The sequence below is a fragment of the Hemicordylus capensis genome, chromosome 2, assembly GCF_027244095.1.
Source record: "Hemicordylus capensis ecotype Gifberg chromosome 2, rHemCap1.1.pri, whole genome shotgun sequence".
Lineage (NCBI taxonomy): Eukaryota > Metazoa > Chordata > Lepidosauria > Squamata > Cordylidae > Hemicordylus > Hemicordylus capensis.
The window spans coordinates 313,369,050-313,388,022 of NC_069658.1; the positions used below are offsets into that span (position 1 = coordinate 313,369,050).

Below are 18,973 nucleotides of genomic sequence, written 5' to 3' on the forward strand. Positions count from 1 at the left end.
ATTCAGAGATACAGGCCTCAGTCCTCAACAAATAGCCACACAGTAGAAGCAAGCAAGTAATTTAAAAAAAAAAACAACCATAAAACTTTTGCTTTAAGCCTCAACAACATGATCACATGGTCTACTGGCCATGGAGTTCTGAGCTATCACAGAACTCAATAAGAGTGTTGGGGGAGGGCCTGCACTTTCAGTTGGGCCCCCAAGGAGCACAGTGCACAGCAGGAAGGAAGCACAAATCTCGGGCGTGGGGCAGGGCAAGTGAGAGCAAGAGCCAGCGAGCCAGAGGAGGTGGGGCTATTGGCTGGGCTGTGTGGGGCAGGAATGGAACATTGCAGCAAGTCAGAGAAGATGGGTTGTTGTTTTTCTCACATCATGGAGATGGCATGGGGAACAACAATCACTTGATCTGTCCTGCTTGCTCTGAGTTTGCAGTGCTGGGCTGGGTGAGTGGTGATGGCAGGGGACAGTGAGTTGCTGCTCCTGCAGAGAGGGAACAGCAAGCAGGGGCAGGCTGCTCTGCCAATATGCGCCAAGCCTGTCCAAGTGTGGGGCTGGGGGCAGGCAACCTGGTTGCCCTGCCCTAAGGACAGCCCTGACAGGAGGAGTAGGACGTGAAACTACAGACTAGGGATGTGCACGAATCATTTTTTTCAATTTGATTTGTACCCAAATTGAATCACCCCCAATTTGTTTTGGGTCCGAATCTGGCCAGCTAGCACAGGGGCCATTTGTTTTGTCCACAAATCTTCTGAAACAGGTAGATTTGGGTACAAATCGTTTTGTACCCAAATTTATTTGCACAGACAACAGGCACAGGCAGTGATTCTCTCAGCAGCACAAAGTGGGGGGGAATTATCTTCTCTTTTCCTCATTCAGGAAAGCAGGAACAAAAAGCAGAGAATCCACTCCAGGCAGCAGGCAGGCATGGCAAAGCAAAGCTCCTCCGGTGCGCTCGCTCTCCAGGCCCATAGCCAACAGATGACATGGTGTGTACATGCCGCACCAAAAAGTTCTCTTTCCTCTCCAGCTTTTCTATCTCCAATTGCTTTTTAAAAGATTCTTAAAACACAGCCATTTTCTCAGGCTTTTAATTAAATCTAATTTTAAATTGTTTTACTCTGTGAAATTGTTTTGTTTTTATTCAGTGAAACTGTTTTGTTTGTCTTATACTGTAACTTGGATTATGTCCACCACCTAGAGAGATATAGCAGGTGGTATATAAATATGATAAACAAACAAATATTGTCAGTCAGTAGAGCTGGTGCAATGTGTTTGTTTGTTTATAATATTTATATACCGCCTGATATATACATCTCTAAGCGGCGTAAACAACCCAGATTACAATAGAAAAAATTAAAAAAACAGGTTGCTTACCTGTTACAGGTGATCTGGCAGTGATGCCTCGACATTCATAAAAATGGGTTCTGCACCTGCGCAGGACTGCTTCGGGTAATACTGATTAGCTCCTCGCGACGTCTTTTAATTGCCTGTGCATGCGCCATGCAGTACCTATATTGGCAGTTAGGTGTCTGTTGCTCAGTTTCTGGATGGCAGACCGACAATATTAAATGTCAAAGTCCTCCATAGAAATTATTTGGTTTTGGTCTTGTGTGTACCTGCAATGTCTCAATCGCTTGCCCTCTGTAGCAGGGCTGGCTGGGTAGGTTTTATGAATGTCGAGGCATCACTACCAGATCACCTGTTACACATAAGCAACCTGTTTATCTGGATAGTGAGGCCTCAACAGTCATAAAAATGGGTGAATCATGAGCTACCCAAATGGTGGTGGGCATTGCAAGCTATTGAAGCACCCTCTTAAGAACGGCCCTGCCAAATTGTGCCACCTCTACAGAGCAAAGGTCTAGTGCATAATGCTTCACAAAGGTTTGATCCGAGGCCCAGGTGGCCACCATACATATATCCCTGAATTTTATTCCAGAAAGATGAGCTGCTGAGGCAGCGTGCGCCTTCATTGAATGGGCTCTAATAGAGGATGGCGGAATGACTCCCTGAATATCACAGGCCATCTTAATGAGTTCTACCAACCAAAAAGACAGCTTTTGGAGGGATGGTTGAAGGCCTCGGTTCTTCCCATTTAAGGCAATGAAAAGGCTTTCTGTCTCTCTTGTTCTCTGTAGGTAGGATGGCTCTACGCATGTCTAGCATGTGCAAAGATGTCTCTAGCAGCGTGGATGGATTTCTGAAAAAGGTAGGTAAAACAATGTCTGCATTCAAGTGAAAATCAGTAACTATCTTTGGCCGGAATTCTGGGTCCAAACACATAACTACTCTCTCAGGGAAGAACCGAGTATAAGGATCATCCATACGTAGAGCAAGCAATTCGCTCACGTGTTATAACAGACGTAATTGCCACTAGGAATAAAGCCTTTAATGTTACCAATTTCAATGAAGTGGTGGCCATAGGATCAGAAGGCTTCTCCATCAAAGTCGAGAGAACCAAAGAGAGGCTCCATTTATCAGACAGCCTTTGCACTGGGGGGTAAAGGTTATTCAGGCCTTTCAAAAATTCTTTGCACTTTGGACGAGTAAACACAGTCTTGTGATCCCAGCCACTATGACGAGTGGAGATGGCTGCCAAATGGACTCTTATTGATGTATTGGCCAACCCGCTGGATTTCAAGGAGGTTAGATATAGCAAAACTGCCTTCACGGAGGCCTCCTTTGGCACGAATTGGTGGTCAGTGGCATATGATGAGAACCTCTTCCATTTGGAGAGATAATTCCTCCTAATAGATAGTCTCCTGCTGTTCCTTAATATCTTCCTCAGTAACCCACTCTCCACGCTATCAGATTGAGGACAGACAGGTTGGGATGGAGTATTTGTCCTCTTTGTTGAGATATCAGGTCCTCTTGCTGAGGTAACCTCTTGTACGTGTGGTTTGATAGACATAAAATCTGGGGGAACCACAGCTGTCTGGGCCACCAAGGGGTGACAAGAATTGCCCTGGTGCTATCCTGCAGAAGTTTGGCTATGACCCTGTTTAATAGGGGATATGGAGCGTACAAGCAAAATATACTTTGCGTCCAACGGTATTGGAAGACATCCCCCTTGGATAGGTGGCCCTCCCCCATATTGGAACAGTATTGGCTGCATTTCTTGTTCGTTGATGTCACGAACAGGTCGACAGTCAGAGTCCCCCAGGTGAGGAATAGCCAGAGGCGTAACGGGGGGAAACGGCGCCCAGGGCAAGCTCTGCCCCTGAAATTGCACCTCCCCCGCCCCACCCCCCCACATACCTGCGCCCCCCTGGCCGGAGTGAGTGCGGCGGTGGCGGGCGGATCGCCGAGTGCGGCGGCGGCGGGCGGATCGCCGAGTGCGGCGGCGGCGGGCGGATCGCCGAGTGCGGCGGCGGCGGGCGGATCGCCGAGTGCGGCGGCGGCGGGCGGATCGCCGAGTGCGGCGGCGGCGGGCGGATCGCCGAGTGCGGCGGCGGCGGGCGGATCGCCGAGTGCAGCAGAGCGACGCCGAGGCCTGAAGTCTGGCACGGCGTCGCTTCCCAACTGCGAGGCACACCTGCGCAGTTGGTAAGCGACGCCGGGTCAGACGGCAGGCCTCGGCGTTGCTCTGCCGCACTCGGCAATCCACCGCCACCCGCCACCGCCGCACTTGGCGATCCGCCGCCGCCCGCCACCACCACATGCGGCGATCCGCCACCGCCCGCCACCGCCGCACTCGGCGATCCGGCGGCACCGCCGTGCTCACTCCGCGATCCGCCGCCGCCCGCCACCGCCGTGCTCACTCCCGCCGCCGCCCGCCGTGCTCACTCCCGCTGCCGCCCACCACTGCCGTGCTCACTCCTGCCGCCGCCCGCTGCCGCCGCCGCCGCGCAATCCAGGGGGGGTCGGGGGCATGCACTTTTTGGTGCCCCCCCACATGACCCACCAGAGTGGCGCCCAGGACACGTGCCCTGCCTGCCCCCCCTATCGTTATGCCCCTGGGAATAGCTCCTTCAATAACTGGGGGTTGAGTTCCCACTCATGTTGCTGAAGGGCGGGATACCTGCTAGGACATTGTCCTGCCCTTTTATGTGTATTGCAACCAGATGTATGCTCCTTGAAATGCACCAGTTCCACATTGGAGCCCTAGATGACACAATAGTTTTGACACCTTTGCCCCCTGATTGTTTATGTAAGCGATTGTGGTGGTATTGTCCATCTGTAGTTGTAGCACTCCCTCCTGAAGGATGCCTTGAAAGGCTTGTAGCACTGTGAATGCTGCCAGAAGCTCTAGGAAACTGATATGATGCTTTGTCTCTCGCTGGTTCCACAGGCGTTGTGCCCTGTGGTCTCCTAGATGAGCTCCCCATCCGAGCATGGAAGCATCTGTGGTCAACGTGCAAGTAGCTATCGGAGTCTGGAATGGCACCCCATCTGCATGTTTGTGTCTCTCGTCCACCATAACAAGGAGTGCAGGATTCGGTGAGGAATCTGAAGGGACAGATCCTGTGGATCCACATTGGGGTGAAATACACTCAGGTACCACACCTGCAGTTTCCTCATGCGAAGCTTTGCGTAACGAACAGTTGAAGTACAAGAGGCCATCAGACCCATTAGAACCTGGATTGACCTGGCCTGTTGTTGTGGATTGGCATGAAAGTGTAATACCATCTCCTTTATGCAAATGAATCTGTCTTGTGGGAGGAATGCCCTGTGGCAGTCCATGTCTAGTTCTGCGCAGATATATTTTAGGCGCTTTGCAGGAGTAAGGTGAGACTTCTCCAAGTTTATCTGTATGCCCAGGTCATGTAGCAGTGTAGTCACTGTCTGAATATGGCCGTCCAATTGCATCATGGTCTTTCCTGTAATAAGCCAGTCATCGAGGAACGGAAATATCCAGATGCCTTGCATACGTAGGTAGGCTATGATGACAGCCATGCACTTTGTGAAGACTCATGGAGCTGTAACAAGGCTGAAGGGCAGCACATTGTATTGAAAATCTTATTGCCTAGAGTGAAACGCAAATATCTCCTGTGTGATTCCTGTATGCCGATGTGGAAATAGGCATCTTTCAAATCCAATGTTGCAATCCATTGCTCCTGGTGAAGAAGAGGCAGGATTGCTTGCAGCGTTATCATCCAAAATTTCCTCACATCGACAAATAGGTTCAGCCACCTGAGATCCATGATTGGGCGAATGCCTCCGTCCTTCTTGGGTATCTGGAAGTACCTCAAATAAAAGCCTCTCTGAGCCTGAGCCCACGGTACTAGTGAAATTGCTTGCTTTTCCAACAGAAGCTTGACTTCCTCTTCTAGTGCCAGTGTCTCTGGGGTATACTTTATCCCATTGAACTGAGGAAGAGTATTGAATTCGATAGAATATCCTGTTAGGGATATGCATAACTGGTCCAGCGGTCGGCGGTCTAACAGTTCAGTCCGGGGGTTCGTGATCGAACCAAACCCCACCCCCACCCCCCACAGTTCTGTCTGGACCGGAACCGAACCATCGGTCCAGTCCCGGACCGATCCACAAACTTTTTTAAAAAATAAATTAAATTAAAAGTAAGTACCAGTAGCCCCTTTGGGGAGCTTGTTGTAGCCGTGGGGGAAGGGGTCTGTGGGGGTCCCTCTCCCCCTGCCGGCCTCCTTCATCACCACCACGGCCGGGTCAATGTAGCCTTTTTGGCCCTTTCAGGCCTCCATAAAGGTGAATGGCTGCCATTTGGCCGCTGCCGCACATGCGCAAATGCCCTCTGGGAGGTCGGGTCTTTAGGAAAACAGTATCAAAACTTTTTTGGAATTCCTCTGATGTTAAAGAGTTTCTCTGTACATGTAGACCTTCCCACAAGGAGTAAGTATACTTTGCAAGGCAAGCTACGTAGTTTGAGATTTTTATGGATAGGCAAGCTGTAGAGTAAGTCCTTTTCGCAAGAACATCAAGTTTCCTGCCCTCCTTGTCTGCTGGTGTAGTATGTCTTCTCTCCAATTTTGCCGAGGAAGCGCAGTCAATAACCAGTGCATTAGGCACTGGGTGTTTAATCATGTATTCGTTGTCTTGTTCCTTTATCCTGTACAGGGACTCAAGGTGTTGTGAGGTGGCCGTTGGAGTCTGCAAGATCTCCTACGCAGACTTAGTTGCCTTTGTAATCATTGGGGGCATTGGCAGATAAACTGGTTGTGAACCAGTTGACTTCCTCAAGAAATTATATACGGGATCGTCTATGTCTGTTGTCTTCTGAGTCAGATCGAGACCTAGCACTTCTGCCATCTCTGCTATTTGCTAATTGTAGGATCTCATTTCTTCTGTAGGTGAATCCGAAGAGCTGCAACATCTTGACCGGGGTCCTGTGGGAGCTGGTCGTCCGAGTCATCCTTGGGATCATCCCCTGAGGAGTCAGAAGGGTACACCTCTTCTTCAGAGGATAAAGGCACATCATCTGGTAAGTCTGCTGGTCCCAAATGCAATGACTCCTCACGCCTGACACGTAACGCTTGGGTAGCAGGTGATGGTAGTGGTGGTAAAAAAGTCTGAATAAATACCGTTCTAATAGGGCAAACCTGTGGGATGGTAGCCTGCACTGAGGAATCTTTTACAGATGGCTTGCTTAGTTGAGGCTCTAAGGTCTGAACAGCAGTATGAACAGCAGGATTTATGGGCTTGTGCACATCCCATAAAGGAGTGTTAGTCTGAACTGAAATTTAAGTAGTAGGGAGGATGCACGGTGTAGTCTGAGTCGTGACAGCAATGGTGTGGTCAGGGAGCTGGGGTCCTCTAGGTTTCTCTAACTGCCACTCTCTGAATAATGCAAATTCTTCAGGAGAAAGAGTAATGCTTTCAGCACCCCATCCCCCTAATGGACATAGACCTACTGGTGTTTTCTGAGCAATGACTGGTGTGAGAAAAGATGTCTTTGGAGGAGGTAGACTAACATCATCGTTATCATCATCCAAACCTTGGGAAATAAATCCCTGAAAAGTAGAAGTGGAAGGAGTCGTGTGCCCTGATTGGAGGAGTTCAGGAGATCAGGGTCTACATATGTGATATGATATGATGAATATTTATATACCGCTTTTTAACAAAAAGTTCCCAAAGCAGTTTACATAGATATAAACAATTTTTTAAAATGGCTCCTTGCCCCCAAAGGACTCACAAACTAAAAATAAACATAAGACAGATACCAGCAACAGCCACTGGAAGGATGCTGTGCTGGGGACAGCTGGACCAGTTGCTCTCCCCCTGCTAAATAAAGCAAATCACCACTTTCTACCACTTCAGCTGTTGGAGCAATTTTGACCTGCATTTCAACATCTAGGATTTCCTGATCATCATCAACATGGGATGCTGAGTGCCCCAAGCCTGCTGTAGATGCTGCAGCACCTTTTCCCTCTGATCTTGATGTGTTCAGGGCTTCTCCTTTGTCGGCATGCTTCCGATGTCGAGTAGGGGGATTGAACTCAGGGTAGAAGGTGATTGCCGAGGGGTTGGGGCAGGTGACAATGACCTTGCCCTGTATCGCACAGGTTCTGCTTGAAGCCCTGATGGAGACAGAGTATGCTCTGTGGTTTTATGCCTCTTCGCTGCTGTGTGTGAAGATGACGAGGAGCATTGACGCTTAGGGCTTCCGCTCTTTGGCACCGAGGGCTCTTTAAACAGGCTTGATTTCGAAGCATTAAGGGATGATCCCATACTATTGTGAGCAGACCCAGACACCGAGAGTTTAGACTGCGTTAGAGCAGCTCTTGGCAGGGAAGATGAGGCAGACGGGTAGAGCGTGTCCTCCATTAAGGATACCTTCAGTCGTGCTGCCCTATTCTTCAGAGTTTGTCTAGAAAAGGTCTTGCATATAGGACAAGTAGTCGTGGAGTGTTCTTCTCCAAGGCAGAGGAGGCAAAGCTGGTGTCCACCTGTTGACGGGAGGTTTGTTCTGCAGCGGATAAACCTTTTAAAGGTGGTTTTCTCTTTCACAGACGTACTCCTGGGCAAATGATTCAACAACTGTTTGGCTTTCTGTTTTACTAAACTTATTTTGCCCTTGTTGTTGTAGGGGAAGTCAGAAACACAATCCAGGGTCAAGCCTTGTAGGCAGATAAGGGACAAAGTTGGAAACACTAGACTTGCTGATTGTTGTCGCCAATCCGTGGTCAATCGGTCTGTCCAAAAAAACTAGTTATGTTCTTTTCTGTTTAGGGGTAAGCGAAGAATGGTCATGGAACTGTCCTAAGGTCGTACTGTCTGAGCTAAAACAATAAATATCTTTCCAAGGAGCAACAAGGTTTCCGAGGTCCGAACGCATCAGAGGTCAGGAAGAAACTGAGCAACGGACGCCTAACTGCCAATATAGGTACTGCATGGCGTGTGAACAGGCAGTTAAAAGACATCACGAGGAGCTAATCAGGATTACCCGAAGCAGTCCTGCGCAGGCGCAGAACCCATTTTTATGACTGCCGAGGCCTCACTATCCAAATCTAACAATTAAAACACTTTCACATCATCACAAATGCCATTTATTTATTTATTTATTTATTTATTTATTTATTTTTGCATTTATATACCGCCTTTCGTTAAAAAGATAACCCCAAGGCGGTTTACAAAAGTTAAAAACATACAATAAAAAGACAATAAAAACATCATGTTAAAAATATAAAAACATAAAACAGGCATAAAAACAGTACAACAAATACAACAAATAAAAACACAAAGAAGCTGCAGTAGAAAACGATCATGTAAAAGCCTGGGTAAAAAGCCAAGTCTTTAAAAGCTTTCTAAAAGCCGTGATGGAGTCCGAGGAACGAATGGCCACTGGGAGAGCATTCCAGAGTCTGGGGGCAGCAACAGAGAAGGCCCTGTCCCGAGTGCACGACAGCCGGGCCTCCCTCATTGTCGGCACCCGGAGCAGGGCCCCCTCAGATGTCCTTGTCAAGCGGGCAGCAACCCGTGGAAGCAGGTGGTCCCTCAGATACCCCGGGCCCAAACCGTTTAGGGCTTTAAAGGTCAAAACCAGCACCTTGAATTGGACCCGGAAACGAACCGGCAGCCAGTGCAGCTCTTTCAAAATGGGGGTGATATGTTCCCAACGGGCAGCTCCGGATAAAACCCTCGCTGCCGTGTTTTGCACTAGCTGCAGTTTCCGGATATTCTTCAAGGGCAGCCCCACGTAGAGCGCGTTACAGTAATCCAGCCGTGACGTGACTAAGGCGTGGGTAACCGTGGCCAGATCTGCCTTCTCGAGAAAGGGACGCAGCTGGCGCACCAGCCGAAGCCGTGCAAAGGCACCCCTGGCCACCGCCTCCACCTGAGCTTCCAAAAGCAGAGCCGGGTCCAGTAGTACCCCCAAGCTGCCATTGAGGTGTCCCTACAACTGTACTCAATTTGGTTCATATTTGTCCAGGCATTGCAAAGTTGATGGTGGGGGGACACCCACACGGACATATGGAATGCCGGGTGATCTCATAAGTCTACTGGAAAGTAGGCTAAAAACAATTAAACAACAATCCAAAGAATGAACCAATCAAAATAATTTCACAGGATAACACACTTCGTGTAATCCCAGTTTAAAATTAATTTTAATTAAAAGCCTAAGAAAAAAAGGTGTGTCTTTACTACTACTACTACTATTATTATTAATTCAGTAAGAGTCTTTTAAAAAGAAATCAGAGACTGAGAAGCTCTTATTTTGACAGGGAGTGCATTCAAAAGGCCTGGGGCAGCCACAGAGAAAGCCCTAAGTGACCTCCACACAAGCCAGTGGCAACTGTAACAGGACCTCCCCAGATTATCTTAACAGGCAGCAGGGTTAATGAGAAAAAAGGCAATCTCTTAAATACTCTGGAATTAAGCCATTTAAGGCTTTATAGGTAATAACCAGCACTTTGTATTTCACTTAAAAACTTATCAGCGGCCAGTGCAATTATTTCAGAATCGGTGTTATATGGTCCCTTTGTGTTGTCCCAAAGACCAACCAGGCTGCTGCATTCTGTACCAGTTTTAGTTTCCGAACTATGTACAAAGGCAACCCCACATAGAGTATATTACAGTAGTCAAGCCTGGAGGTCACCAGCATATGTACTACTGTTTTAAGGTCATTTACTCCAGAAATGGGCATAGCTGACATATCAGCTGAAGGTGATAAAAAGCACTCCTGGCTCCTGCGAAGCCAGAGAGAGTTTTGGATCCAGGAGTACTCCCAAGCTATGTACCTGATCTTTCAGGAGAAGTGTAATCCCATTGAGATTAGGGTTATAAAGTCCAGAGGCCAGCCCCACTCAGCAGCCTCGCAGCATTTTACAGCATCTCAAGTTTCCGAGTACTCTTAAATGCCAGTTCTACATAGAGCATGTTATAGTAATCCTAAAACTAAATTTATATATAATAGTACTATGCATTTCCAGTAGCAGAACTGGCCTGGCAGACAGAAAATTTTAAGTAATGTAATATTAAAAAACCCCTATCAATAATGGCAAATAAGTCAAAATGTACTTATTGCAAAAATATGCTTCATACTGTCTGTGCATTTTTAAATTACTGGGGCTTTGTGACAGAAAAGGAGTTCAAAAGATGTTGGCAAACTGATCTCAAAAGTTATATATCCAGGAGAGACTTACCTTAGTGAATTAAAGTCCTCAGACCTCGAAGGAGGCTGTGCAGAAGTAGTTCTAGGAAAAGATGGTAGTACATCAGCAACAATAGGGTATGCTTCCAGGCCCTTGCTTGTTGTGGAAACAGGACCTACAACAAATATTTGACAGTAGTATTTCTTAATTACCAATAGCATCACAATAAAGCTTCCACCAACTAGTAAGAATGGAATTTTGTTTTAACAAAATTACATTTAACTGATCTTTATATCAAGTTTCATTTTTACAGCTAGACAGACATATTATTATTATCAATAATACTATTTAATCTTATCAGGGGTTTTTCCGTACATGACCCAAGCCAGGGACATCATATCAGGCAATCATGCTAGATGTTATTAAACTTGTGTACTTAGTGGTCATTGTTAAGCAAATCATGCTGAGTCACACAATGACCCCTTGTGTTAGTGCAACTCTCCTTCCAGTTCACAGGAGATTCCACCCGTCATGCTGTGTTGCAGAAAAAAACGGGATTCTGCTCTAGACCTGGACATTGTTATTATATTATTCCAAAGCTCAAAGGAGTTTCTGAGCTAAATTCCAACTGTTGGTGCTTATCTTTTAAAGCCCAATACAGCTGAAGACTTGGAAACCTGAAAGAACTCCTGCTCCAGTACACTGCTACCCATGCAATGAGATCTTCTTCAGAGGTGGGTACCCCTGTCTTCTCAGCTGGATGGCAATTTTGAAGAGGGTCTTCTCTGCTGGGGTGCCCTGCTTGTGGGATTCTATCCCTGGGAAGGCTTGCCTGCCACCTATGTTACTGTCTTTCATACAGCAGGCAAAGATATTTCTATTCTCCAGTCTTTTAGATAGAATAGTTTTATCTTCCAGGTTAAGTGCTGTTTTAAAAGCTGCCGTGCTTTTAATGCATTCCTTTTGTTTAAATTGTTTTTATTGGTCATGAATGTAGGCTACTTTGTGTATTTCTGTGTTTAAATAGAAAAGAAAAATATTCTAAGAAAATGTGGCTTCATGCTCAGACTATCATACCTGCTGTAGTGGTGACTGCTGATTTCTTTTGTATACCAGATTCTTCTGCTGCACTAATTTTTGTGTAACTGGGTTTAGGCTGACTGCTTTCCAAGTAGTCTCTTATATGCATAACCATACACTTTACTGAGCCTTGAAAGAAGAAAGCAAAAAGAAACCGTGACGGCTCATGGTTAAGTCTTGTATGTGGTTATACTGTGCTGGTCTCGCATGAACTTTCCATTCATTTAAGTGATTTTAAAAGAGGCAAAGCTTTATCTCCAAATTATGGTCTTCCCTACCCTCAGGCTTCATATCTGGCTTCACTAAATAACCTCCAACCAAGCAAAACAGGAGACAAAGTATCACGGTGCTGTGTACTATTATTGAAGCCCAATGCATTTCAGGCTCAGAGACCTTCTTCATAAAGATCTTAAGCAAATAGCCTATAAACCGCCTAACACATACATCCCAAGGTGGTGTACAGCAATTTAAAACAATAAAACAACACACAAAATAAAATAATTTTGGCTCCAGTTGATCTGATGAGGCTGCAAAGCAGTCTCCTGTCTAGGCACTTACCAGACATGCTTAGCTTTAACAATGCAACAACATCCTGTACTCTCTAAGACCATTCTTCAGTTACCCACACACCCACCCCCGCTCCCCCACAAAAGGTTGCATATGAAATGTGGTCAATTTAGTCATTTTAGCAATGTGATAGATTAATCACTGATGGTTAAACACAAAAATGCTAATACAGAGTTTGATAACAGGCTTTAAATACTCAACTTACCTCCAATCTCTGCTTGATCCATAAGTGGTAAACCCTTTGTTTTATTAAATCTGGCTTTCGCACAAACCTTTTCTTTGGTATCCCATAATCTCAACTTTATGTTGTGATCTCTTAGCTTTGATAGAAATTCTTTGGTAACATTGATTTCAATACTATGATTCCATGCCACCCATATTTGATCATTTTCAAGCCATGGTTTCACAACCTATAGATAGATAGATAGATAGACAGACAGATAAATAGATAGATAGATAGATAGATATTTAAGGAGCATAAAACAGTAACCAGAAGTACTGAAATAATATATTCTAGATAGATTACATTTCAGACATTAGACTTGCAGGAAACATCAGAATAATTTAATGCGAGCTGTACAGCTTACAAGGCAGAGAAGAATCAAAACTTTTTTCTTCATCTAGGATATAAAATTGCAGCATACTTAAGTATTATCATTTACATTAAAATAGAGTGACAATAGCCTCCCAGACTTTTTCCGAAAGAACCTCAATCAGATCTTACTACAAAAGTTGTGTTCTGAAGATAACTTTCATAATGATTAATCATTCTATTATATGAAATACAGGTTAGTTTGTTGTGAAAAATCTCCTTTGCCCAGTGCATGCAGATTCTGTTAAATTGCAGCTTTGCAAAAACAAGACTGAAGGACTGTCGGGGTGGAGGGGGGCTGAACCATGGGCAGTGACAACTACATGAAACACGTAGATGGCCAGTATCTAAAATACATGTATTTTAAAATATGTATTTTCAATACTTTTGTATTTTGTATCTAAATTACTTTTCAGAACAGTATTTTGTATCTTAAAATACATTTGTTCGGGTATTTTATACTTTTAAAATACATTGCCAAAACCATCAGCCAGTCATTACTTTCATTTTTATTTTATGTTTTGCTTCAGGAGTTGCCTTTTTATTGAAAGCAAGCAGCCCATTGGCATCAGCAACCCTGTATGCTCAAGTTCATCAGTCAGCTGAACAACCCAGTCAGTCCTGTGTTGTCTTTGTAGCAACTCAGCAAGCAAGTTCTTAGGAGGCACACCCTTTCCCTCAAGGATTCTCTGATTAGAAGTAGTATAACAAGGAGAAAAGCAAGTGATAACTGGCTTGACCAGTTTGAAGTGACCAGGCTAATGTCTTTCAATGATCAGTGACACCCACATTGGGATGCAAACTCAATCCCCATCCCCTTGGAATGGGGGAGGGTTTGCAGATATGTGGATTAATTGAGATTTGCCTACACATTGTCCTTCTCTGGTCTACAGTACAGCAACCAGCAAAGTGCAGTTAGGAGGACAAGAGGTAAATAATTTTTTAAATCTTCTTAAAAACCCTTTGTAAACACTTTGGGCTCAGGGCTGGCTGGGAATCAAACTCTGATTTCCAACCAGCAGCTACCCTGTTTGTTAGGTATTTGGGGGGTGGGGGGCTGTTCCATCCTCGGTACTGTATTCTTTTATAGGGTTGTAATGGGTGAGAGAGTGTGGGATTTTCATTTGCTTCCTAATTACAAAAAGGTGAGAGAAACTGAGAATCTTTACGTTTGTGTGGCTGGGAAAAGGTCCTATGCTTCCTGTGTTTAGGGTCCAGTGCCTATCCAGTCCAGCATCCTGTTTCACACAGTGGCCTACCAGATGCGTTTGGGAAGCCTACAGGCAAGAGCTGAGGGCATGTCCTCTCTCTTGTTGTCAGAGGCAAGAGAGACCCTCGGACCTTGGGGATCGCGGCCCCCAGGTCAGGAGGGGCTCAAAATGGCTGGGGGATCTCCAGCAGCCACCTCGCCCCTGCCCCACTGAACCTCTGTGTTTGATTTTTAAATTACAGCCACTGCGTGGCCGAGGGGTGGCTGCCGGGGGGTGAGCGGAGCAGTACTTCTTTCCCCTCTCCCCTGGCAGCGGTGGCCGGAGCGACGCTGGGCCTGTCCATTCAGCCCAGTGTCTCTAGCCAACTGCAAGGTGCTCCTGAGCAGCTGAGATAGATTGTCGCAAGTGATCATGTTGGTCCATTGCCTGCATGAGCCAGATGGACATGACCAAAAGAAAGAGGGAGCAACCCACTCTCTTCTTGCTTATTCACTCCTCCTCCTGATCATGTCTGCCTATCACCTGCCTAGGCCACATGGACACAACCAGGAGGAAGAGTCCACCTCCCACAGAGAGCAGAAGGCATTTCTGGGGGAACACAGAAAGTTCATCTCTCCCTATGAAACAAAGGGCATTGCTGCAGTTGAGCAGTGAATCTACCTCCACAGAAAAGACGGTTATCTGGCTCTGAATTTTTGGTCTGGCTCCTAGAGCCAAAGAAAATTTATCAAGGCCTGGGGTATTTATTTATGTATCTGTTACATTTCTATATTTATTTATTTATTTAGCATATTTTTATACTTCCACACACTAATGTCTTGTGACAGTTTACAAAACAACCCACCAAAACAAACATGGGAGGATTTGGTCCTCTCATGCCCAATCCATACATAACGTGCTACCTGGAGTGCTTGTGATGAGTGTTTAGAACTTTTATCTAGCATAAAATGAAGTAGCCATTTCCTGATGTAGGGGGTCACTCCAAGCACATTACAGTTATGGTCTAGAACCTACACTTGCTCCCTATTGTCTTCCAGGCACAATTCTAATACTTAGCTTTGACTTACAAAAAAAAAACACTTCACAAGGTTGGGTGCAATAGTCGTGTGTTCCTTAGTGAACCATCACAGACTCTCAGACTGCCCAAGGGTGATGGTGATTGCCATCGCATAACAACACAGGAAGCTGTCATATAGCAAGTCACATCACTGGTCCATATAGCTTAAAATTATGTACACTGATTGGCAACAGTTCCAGGGTTTCAGAAAGGGTCTTTCCCTGCCAAAAACTGGAGATGTTTTAACACCTATGGAGATGCATCATTGAATGATCCCACTATTCTAGAATATGGCCTACCATAAACTGGAAAGCCTTAATCTCTGTAATACATATGGACATAACAGGCAGTATCCACACTAAGTTAGTCTAATTGAAATTAATGAGATTAAAGCTTATTATAACTAACCTGAGTCACATTAATTTTAATGGGATTTGAACTAGTTCAAATAACTTGTCTGGATGCCGCTCAGTTGTATGCCACAATCCATGCACACAGGCAAATAGAGTAGCAGAAACCTACACTGCCCATCCCAGATTTAGAAGACATGTAACTCATCTCTAGCACTTCCTTATGATGTTATCTCCACTCACTGAGGCATGCAATGTGGTTGACTTTCTTGACTTGGACCGATTATTGTCCTTTGGAGTCCCTGACTCCTAAGCAAACAGGAGAAAAGCAGCAAGTGCAGATGGTTTAAAAAAAAAAAAGAAGAAGACAAGAAAACAGAGATATGAAAAGAGCTAAAAGAGCATATATCAACAATACATAACCAATAAACAACTACTTCTGATCGATTAATACATCATTACTTATATATTTTAAACTAGTAAAATGTCTTGCCATTTGCAAGCATGCCTCTGTACCACAAAGTCTGGACTTTCTGTGTCTAGAAATACCCAAGAAAACTGCGAAAGATTGTTCAAACTGTTCCCCTAACCCATGTTTTCCAATGAGAGAGTTTCCTCACATTTTCTGGAAACTTAATGAATTTTGTAGGGGAAGATTGGTGGTGGCAGTGGCGGGGGAGGGGGGTCCCTCTCCTCCCCCCATTTCTTTCTTTCTTTTTGGTAGTCTGAGTGAGGTCTGGACCATACCTTCAAAAACAGCATGTTTCTCTTTCATGGCTTGGTCTGGGAGTTTCATGTCAGTGAGTAAGTTAGAGTAAGCTAACTGAGCAAAGAGGAACCTTTTACTGTGGTGATTCTCTTTATTTGGCAGGGGGAGAGTAACTGGCCCTATTCACCCTCAAGCATGGTGAACCAAGGAAGACATGGAACCAAGAAGACAAGGATTGAAGAAAATAACAATATCGGACCTCTGAAAAGTATACAGTATACTGTGTTTGATTGGCCAGCAAACTCTCCTGACCTGACCCCATAGAGAATCTATGGGGCATTGCCAAGAGAAGGATGAGAGACATGAGACCAAACAATGCAGAATTGCTGAAGGCCGCTAATGAAGCATCCTGGTCTTCCATAATACCTCATCAGTGCCACAGGCTGATAGCATCCATGCCACGCCGCACTGAGGCAGTAATTGCTGCAAAAGGGGCCCAAACCAAGTACTGAATACATATGCATGCTTACACTTTTCAGAGGTCCGATATTGTTCTGTTCTTCAATCCTTGTCTTCTTGGATCCATGTAATATTCTAATTTTCTGAGATTGTGGATTTGGGGTTTTCATGAGCTGTATGCCATAATCATCACAATTATAACAAATTAAGGCTTGACTTATCTCGCTTTGCATGTAATGCGTCTGTCTCATATATCAGTTTCACCTTTTAATTTGCATTACTGAAATTAATGGACTTTTGCACGATATTCTAATTTTCCGAGTTTCACCTGTAGGTCCCTCACCCCTGCAGAGCTGGAAAGTGGCTGTAAGCCTAACCTTGACCAGATGGTGGTCCGTCCATGACAATGGGGAAATCACAAGAGTCCCCACCCACCGAACACCACCCTGATCAGAGTAAAAGACCAAATCAACCGTGTGACCTGCAATACGCGTCGGTCCAGAGACCACTTGGGATAGGCCCATAGTTGTCATGGCAACTATGAACTTCTGAGCTGCCCCAGACAAACTGGTCCCAAAATGAACACTGAAGTCCCCCAGCACTAAGAGTCTGGGAGACTCCAACTCAGGTTCTGTGACCAAGTCCGTGAGCTCAGTAAGGGATTCTGTTGGGTGATCGGTACACCAACAGAAGTCCCAATCTATTCCTGGTCCCCAAACTTAAATACACACATTTAATATGGTCTGATACCCCAACAGGGACCCGGGTAAGGGAGATGTTATCCTTATAGACCACAGCCACTCCACCTCCCCACCCACGTCCCCTCACCTGCTCCTCTACAGAATACCCTGGAGGAAGAAGCTGGGATCAGACTGGGCCACTAGCCTCCCGCAACCAAGTCTTGGTGATGCACACCAGGTCGGCTCCTTCATCCACAATCAAATAATGGATGAGTTCGGGTTTATTTTGGACCGACCTGGCATTGCAAAGGAGCAAGGTAAGGCTATGTGGGTTAGCAGTGCTCCCCGAGGTCACAGAGCTGGCAGGACAGCTGGAGGAGGAGACAGCTATTAAATTTCTGACTACCCTTCTCCTGGAACGGCCTGCTGACCTGCCAACGTTAATTCTTCTGTTCTCCACCACCACCGGAATAGCTGCCACACATTCAACCAAGGCGCCACCTGTCTCCCCATCTCCAGACAAACCCAGACACATTATAACTACTTTAACCCAATCTCAGTAACAAAGTTGGCACACTTACTGCTGCAACTCCTCAAACAGCCAAACTGAATATAGTGTAGCCCAACCTTCAGCCCTACAGCAAAGGCTGGCACCAAGGCCAGTCCCCTTTGGCAGCCGCCTGCAGGCTGGCCATGCTGCCTGCCGCAGCCCCCTTCCTTTAAAAGCCTCCAGAGTCCTTCCTCTCACAAAGGACTCTGGGCAAGGCTGATGTAATCAATCAGTGCCTGCAAGTGGTAAAGTTCTGGCACTTGGAGGATGGGAGGTTCCCAGTCAGGCAGCAGGACTGTGCTGGTCTGAGTTGTTCCGGCCAGCAAACTAAGGGTGGGGAGAGGCAGCTAAAAGACTCCCAGCCATCCAGCAAAGGAGGCTAGATGTTGAGTCAAAGCTCACCTCCTCCAATCTTTGACAAGTCCTGTTGTCATGGAAGGAGGAATTAGTGGAGCAGCCAGATTGTCTGAAGGAAGGGCAAAAGGAGCAAAATGAAGAGGAATTGCCTCTGAAAGGTCTATGGGAATCAGCTCTGACAGAGGACATGGATTTTTTCTTGTCCCTCATCTCGATAAGAATGGGGTAAAGGGCACTGCCAAAAAATTTAGTTCCCTTGAAGGGGGTAGATGCCAGGTTCAATTTTGACTTAGAATCCTATAGCCTGACCACTTTCCAGTGTTTGAGCCATAATCTTCTCCTGATACCTATGGCCTCAGTCATATATCTAGATGTGTTCTGTGAGCAATCTAGACTAGAATCTGCCATGAAGGCTGCCGCCTTAGCGATTTTGTTGACCCCTTGGCAGAGTTTAGTGTTTTCAGGTGGAATGTACTGAGCAATCTCCTTGGCCCATAGAACTGAGGCTCTGGCAAAAATGGAATTTGCAGCTGAGACTTTGAGGAAGTGCGATAACCAGTTCCCCCTCCCCCGATTTAGTACTAGACTATGATTTTGCCGGCAATAAAATGGCACCTGTCTGAGCCGCCTTAGCTTTTGCTCCCTCATGTGTGAGCAAATGAGGTGAGGGGAAGCAGCATGGGTGATGCTGCTGGCATACTGCCTGCAAAAGCAGGTGCTTGCTCAAGCGAGCTATGGGCAACTTGTTTTTCTTTTTCTTCAGCTTGTCTGGTGGAGGCCCCAAGCTGGAGCCCAGGTTTTTGGCTTCCTTTTTTACCCTTTTTGCTGGGCTGCACTAAGGGCTCAGCAGCAG

At 45.9% G+C, this 18,973-nt stretch overlaps 1 protein-coding gene and 1 long non-coding RNA gene across 4 annotated transcripts in view; one reads left to right on the top strand and one right to left on the bottom strand.

The window, feature by feature from the left end:
• CFAP92 (cilia and flagella associated protein 92 (putative)) overlaps positions 1 to 18,973 on the bottom strand; it is a 99,319-nt gene that overhangs the window by 71,206 nt on the left and 9,140 nt on the right. For 2 of the 3 annotated variants that reach the window (XR_008315818.1, XM_053294370.1), the window contains exons 4-7: positions 15,609 to 15,674; positions 12,361 to 12,565; positions 11,586 to 11,717; positions 10,560 to 10,683 (exon numbers count right to left, since the gene is read on the bottom strand). Coding sequence is in view for 2 of the 3 variants with exons in the window: in XM_053294370.1 (XP_053150345.1) it covers positions 10,560 to 10,683; positions 11,586 to 11,717; positions 12,361 to 12,565; positions 15,609 to 15,674 (527 nt within the window). In the remaining variant the exon portion in view is untranslated. The other variant, XM_053294372.1, reaches the window with a different exon arrangement.
• On the top strand, positions 200 to 4,461 carry LOC128344372 (uncharacterized). Its single transcript, XR_008315819.1, has 4 exons — positions 200 to 288; positions 877 to 986; positions 2,139 to 2,209; positions 4,292 to 4,461. It is a non-coding gene; the product is annotated as an uncharacterized LOC128344372 (long non-coding RNA).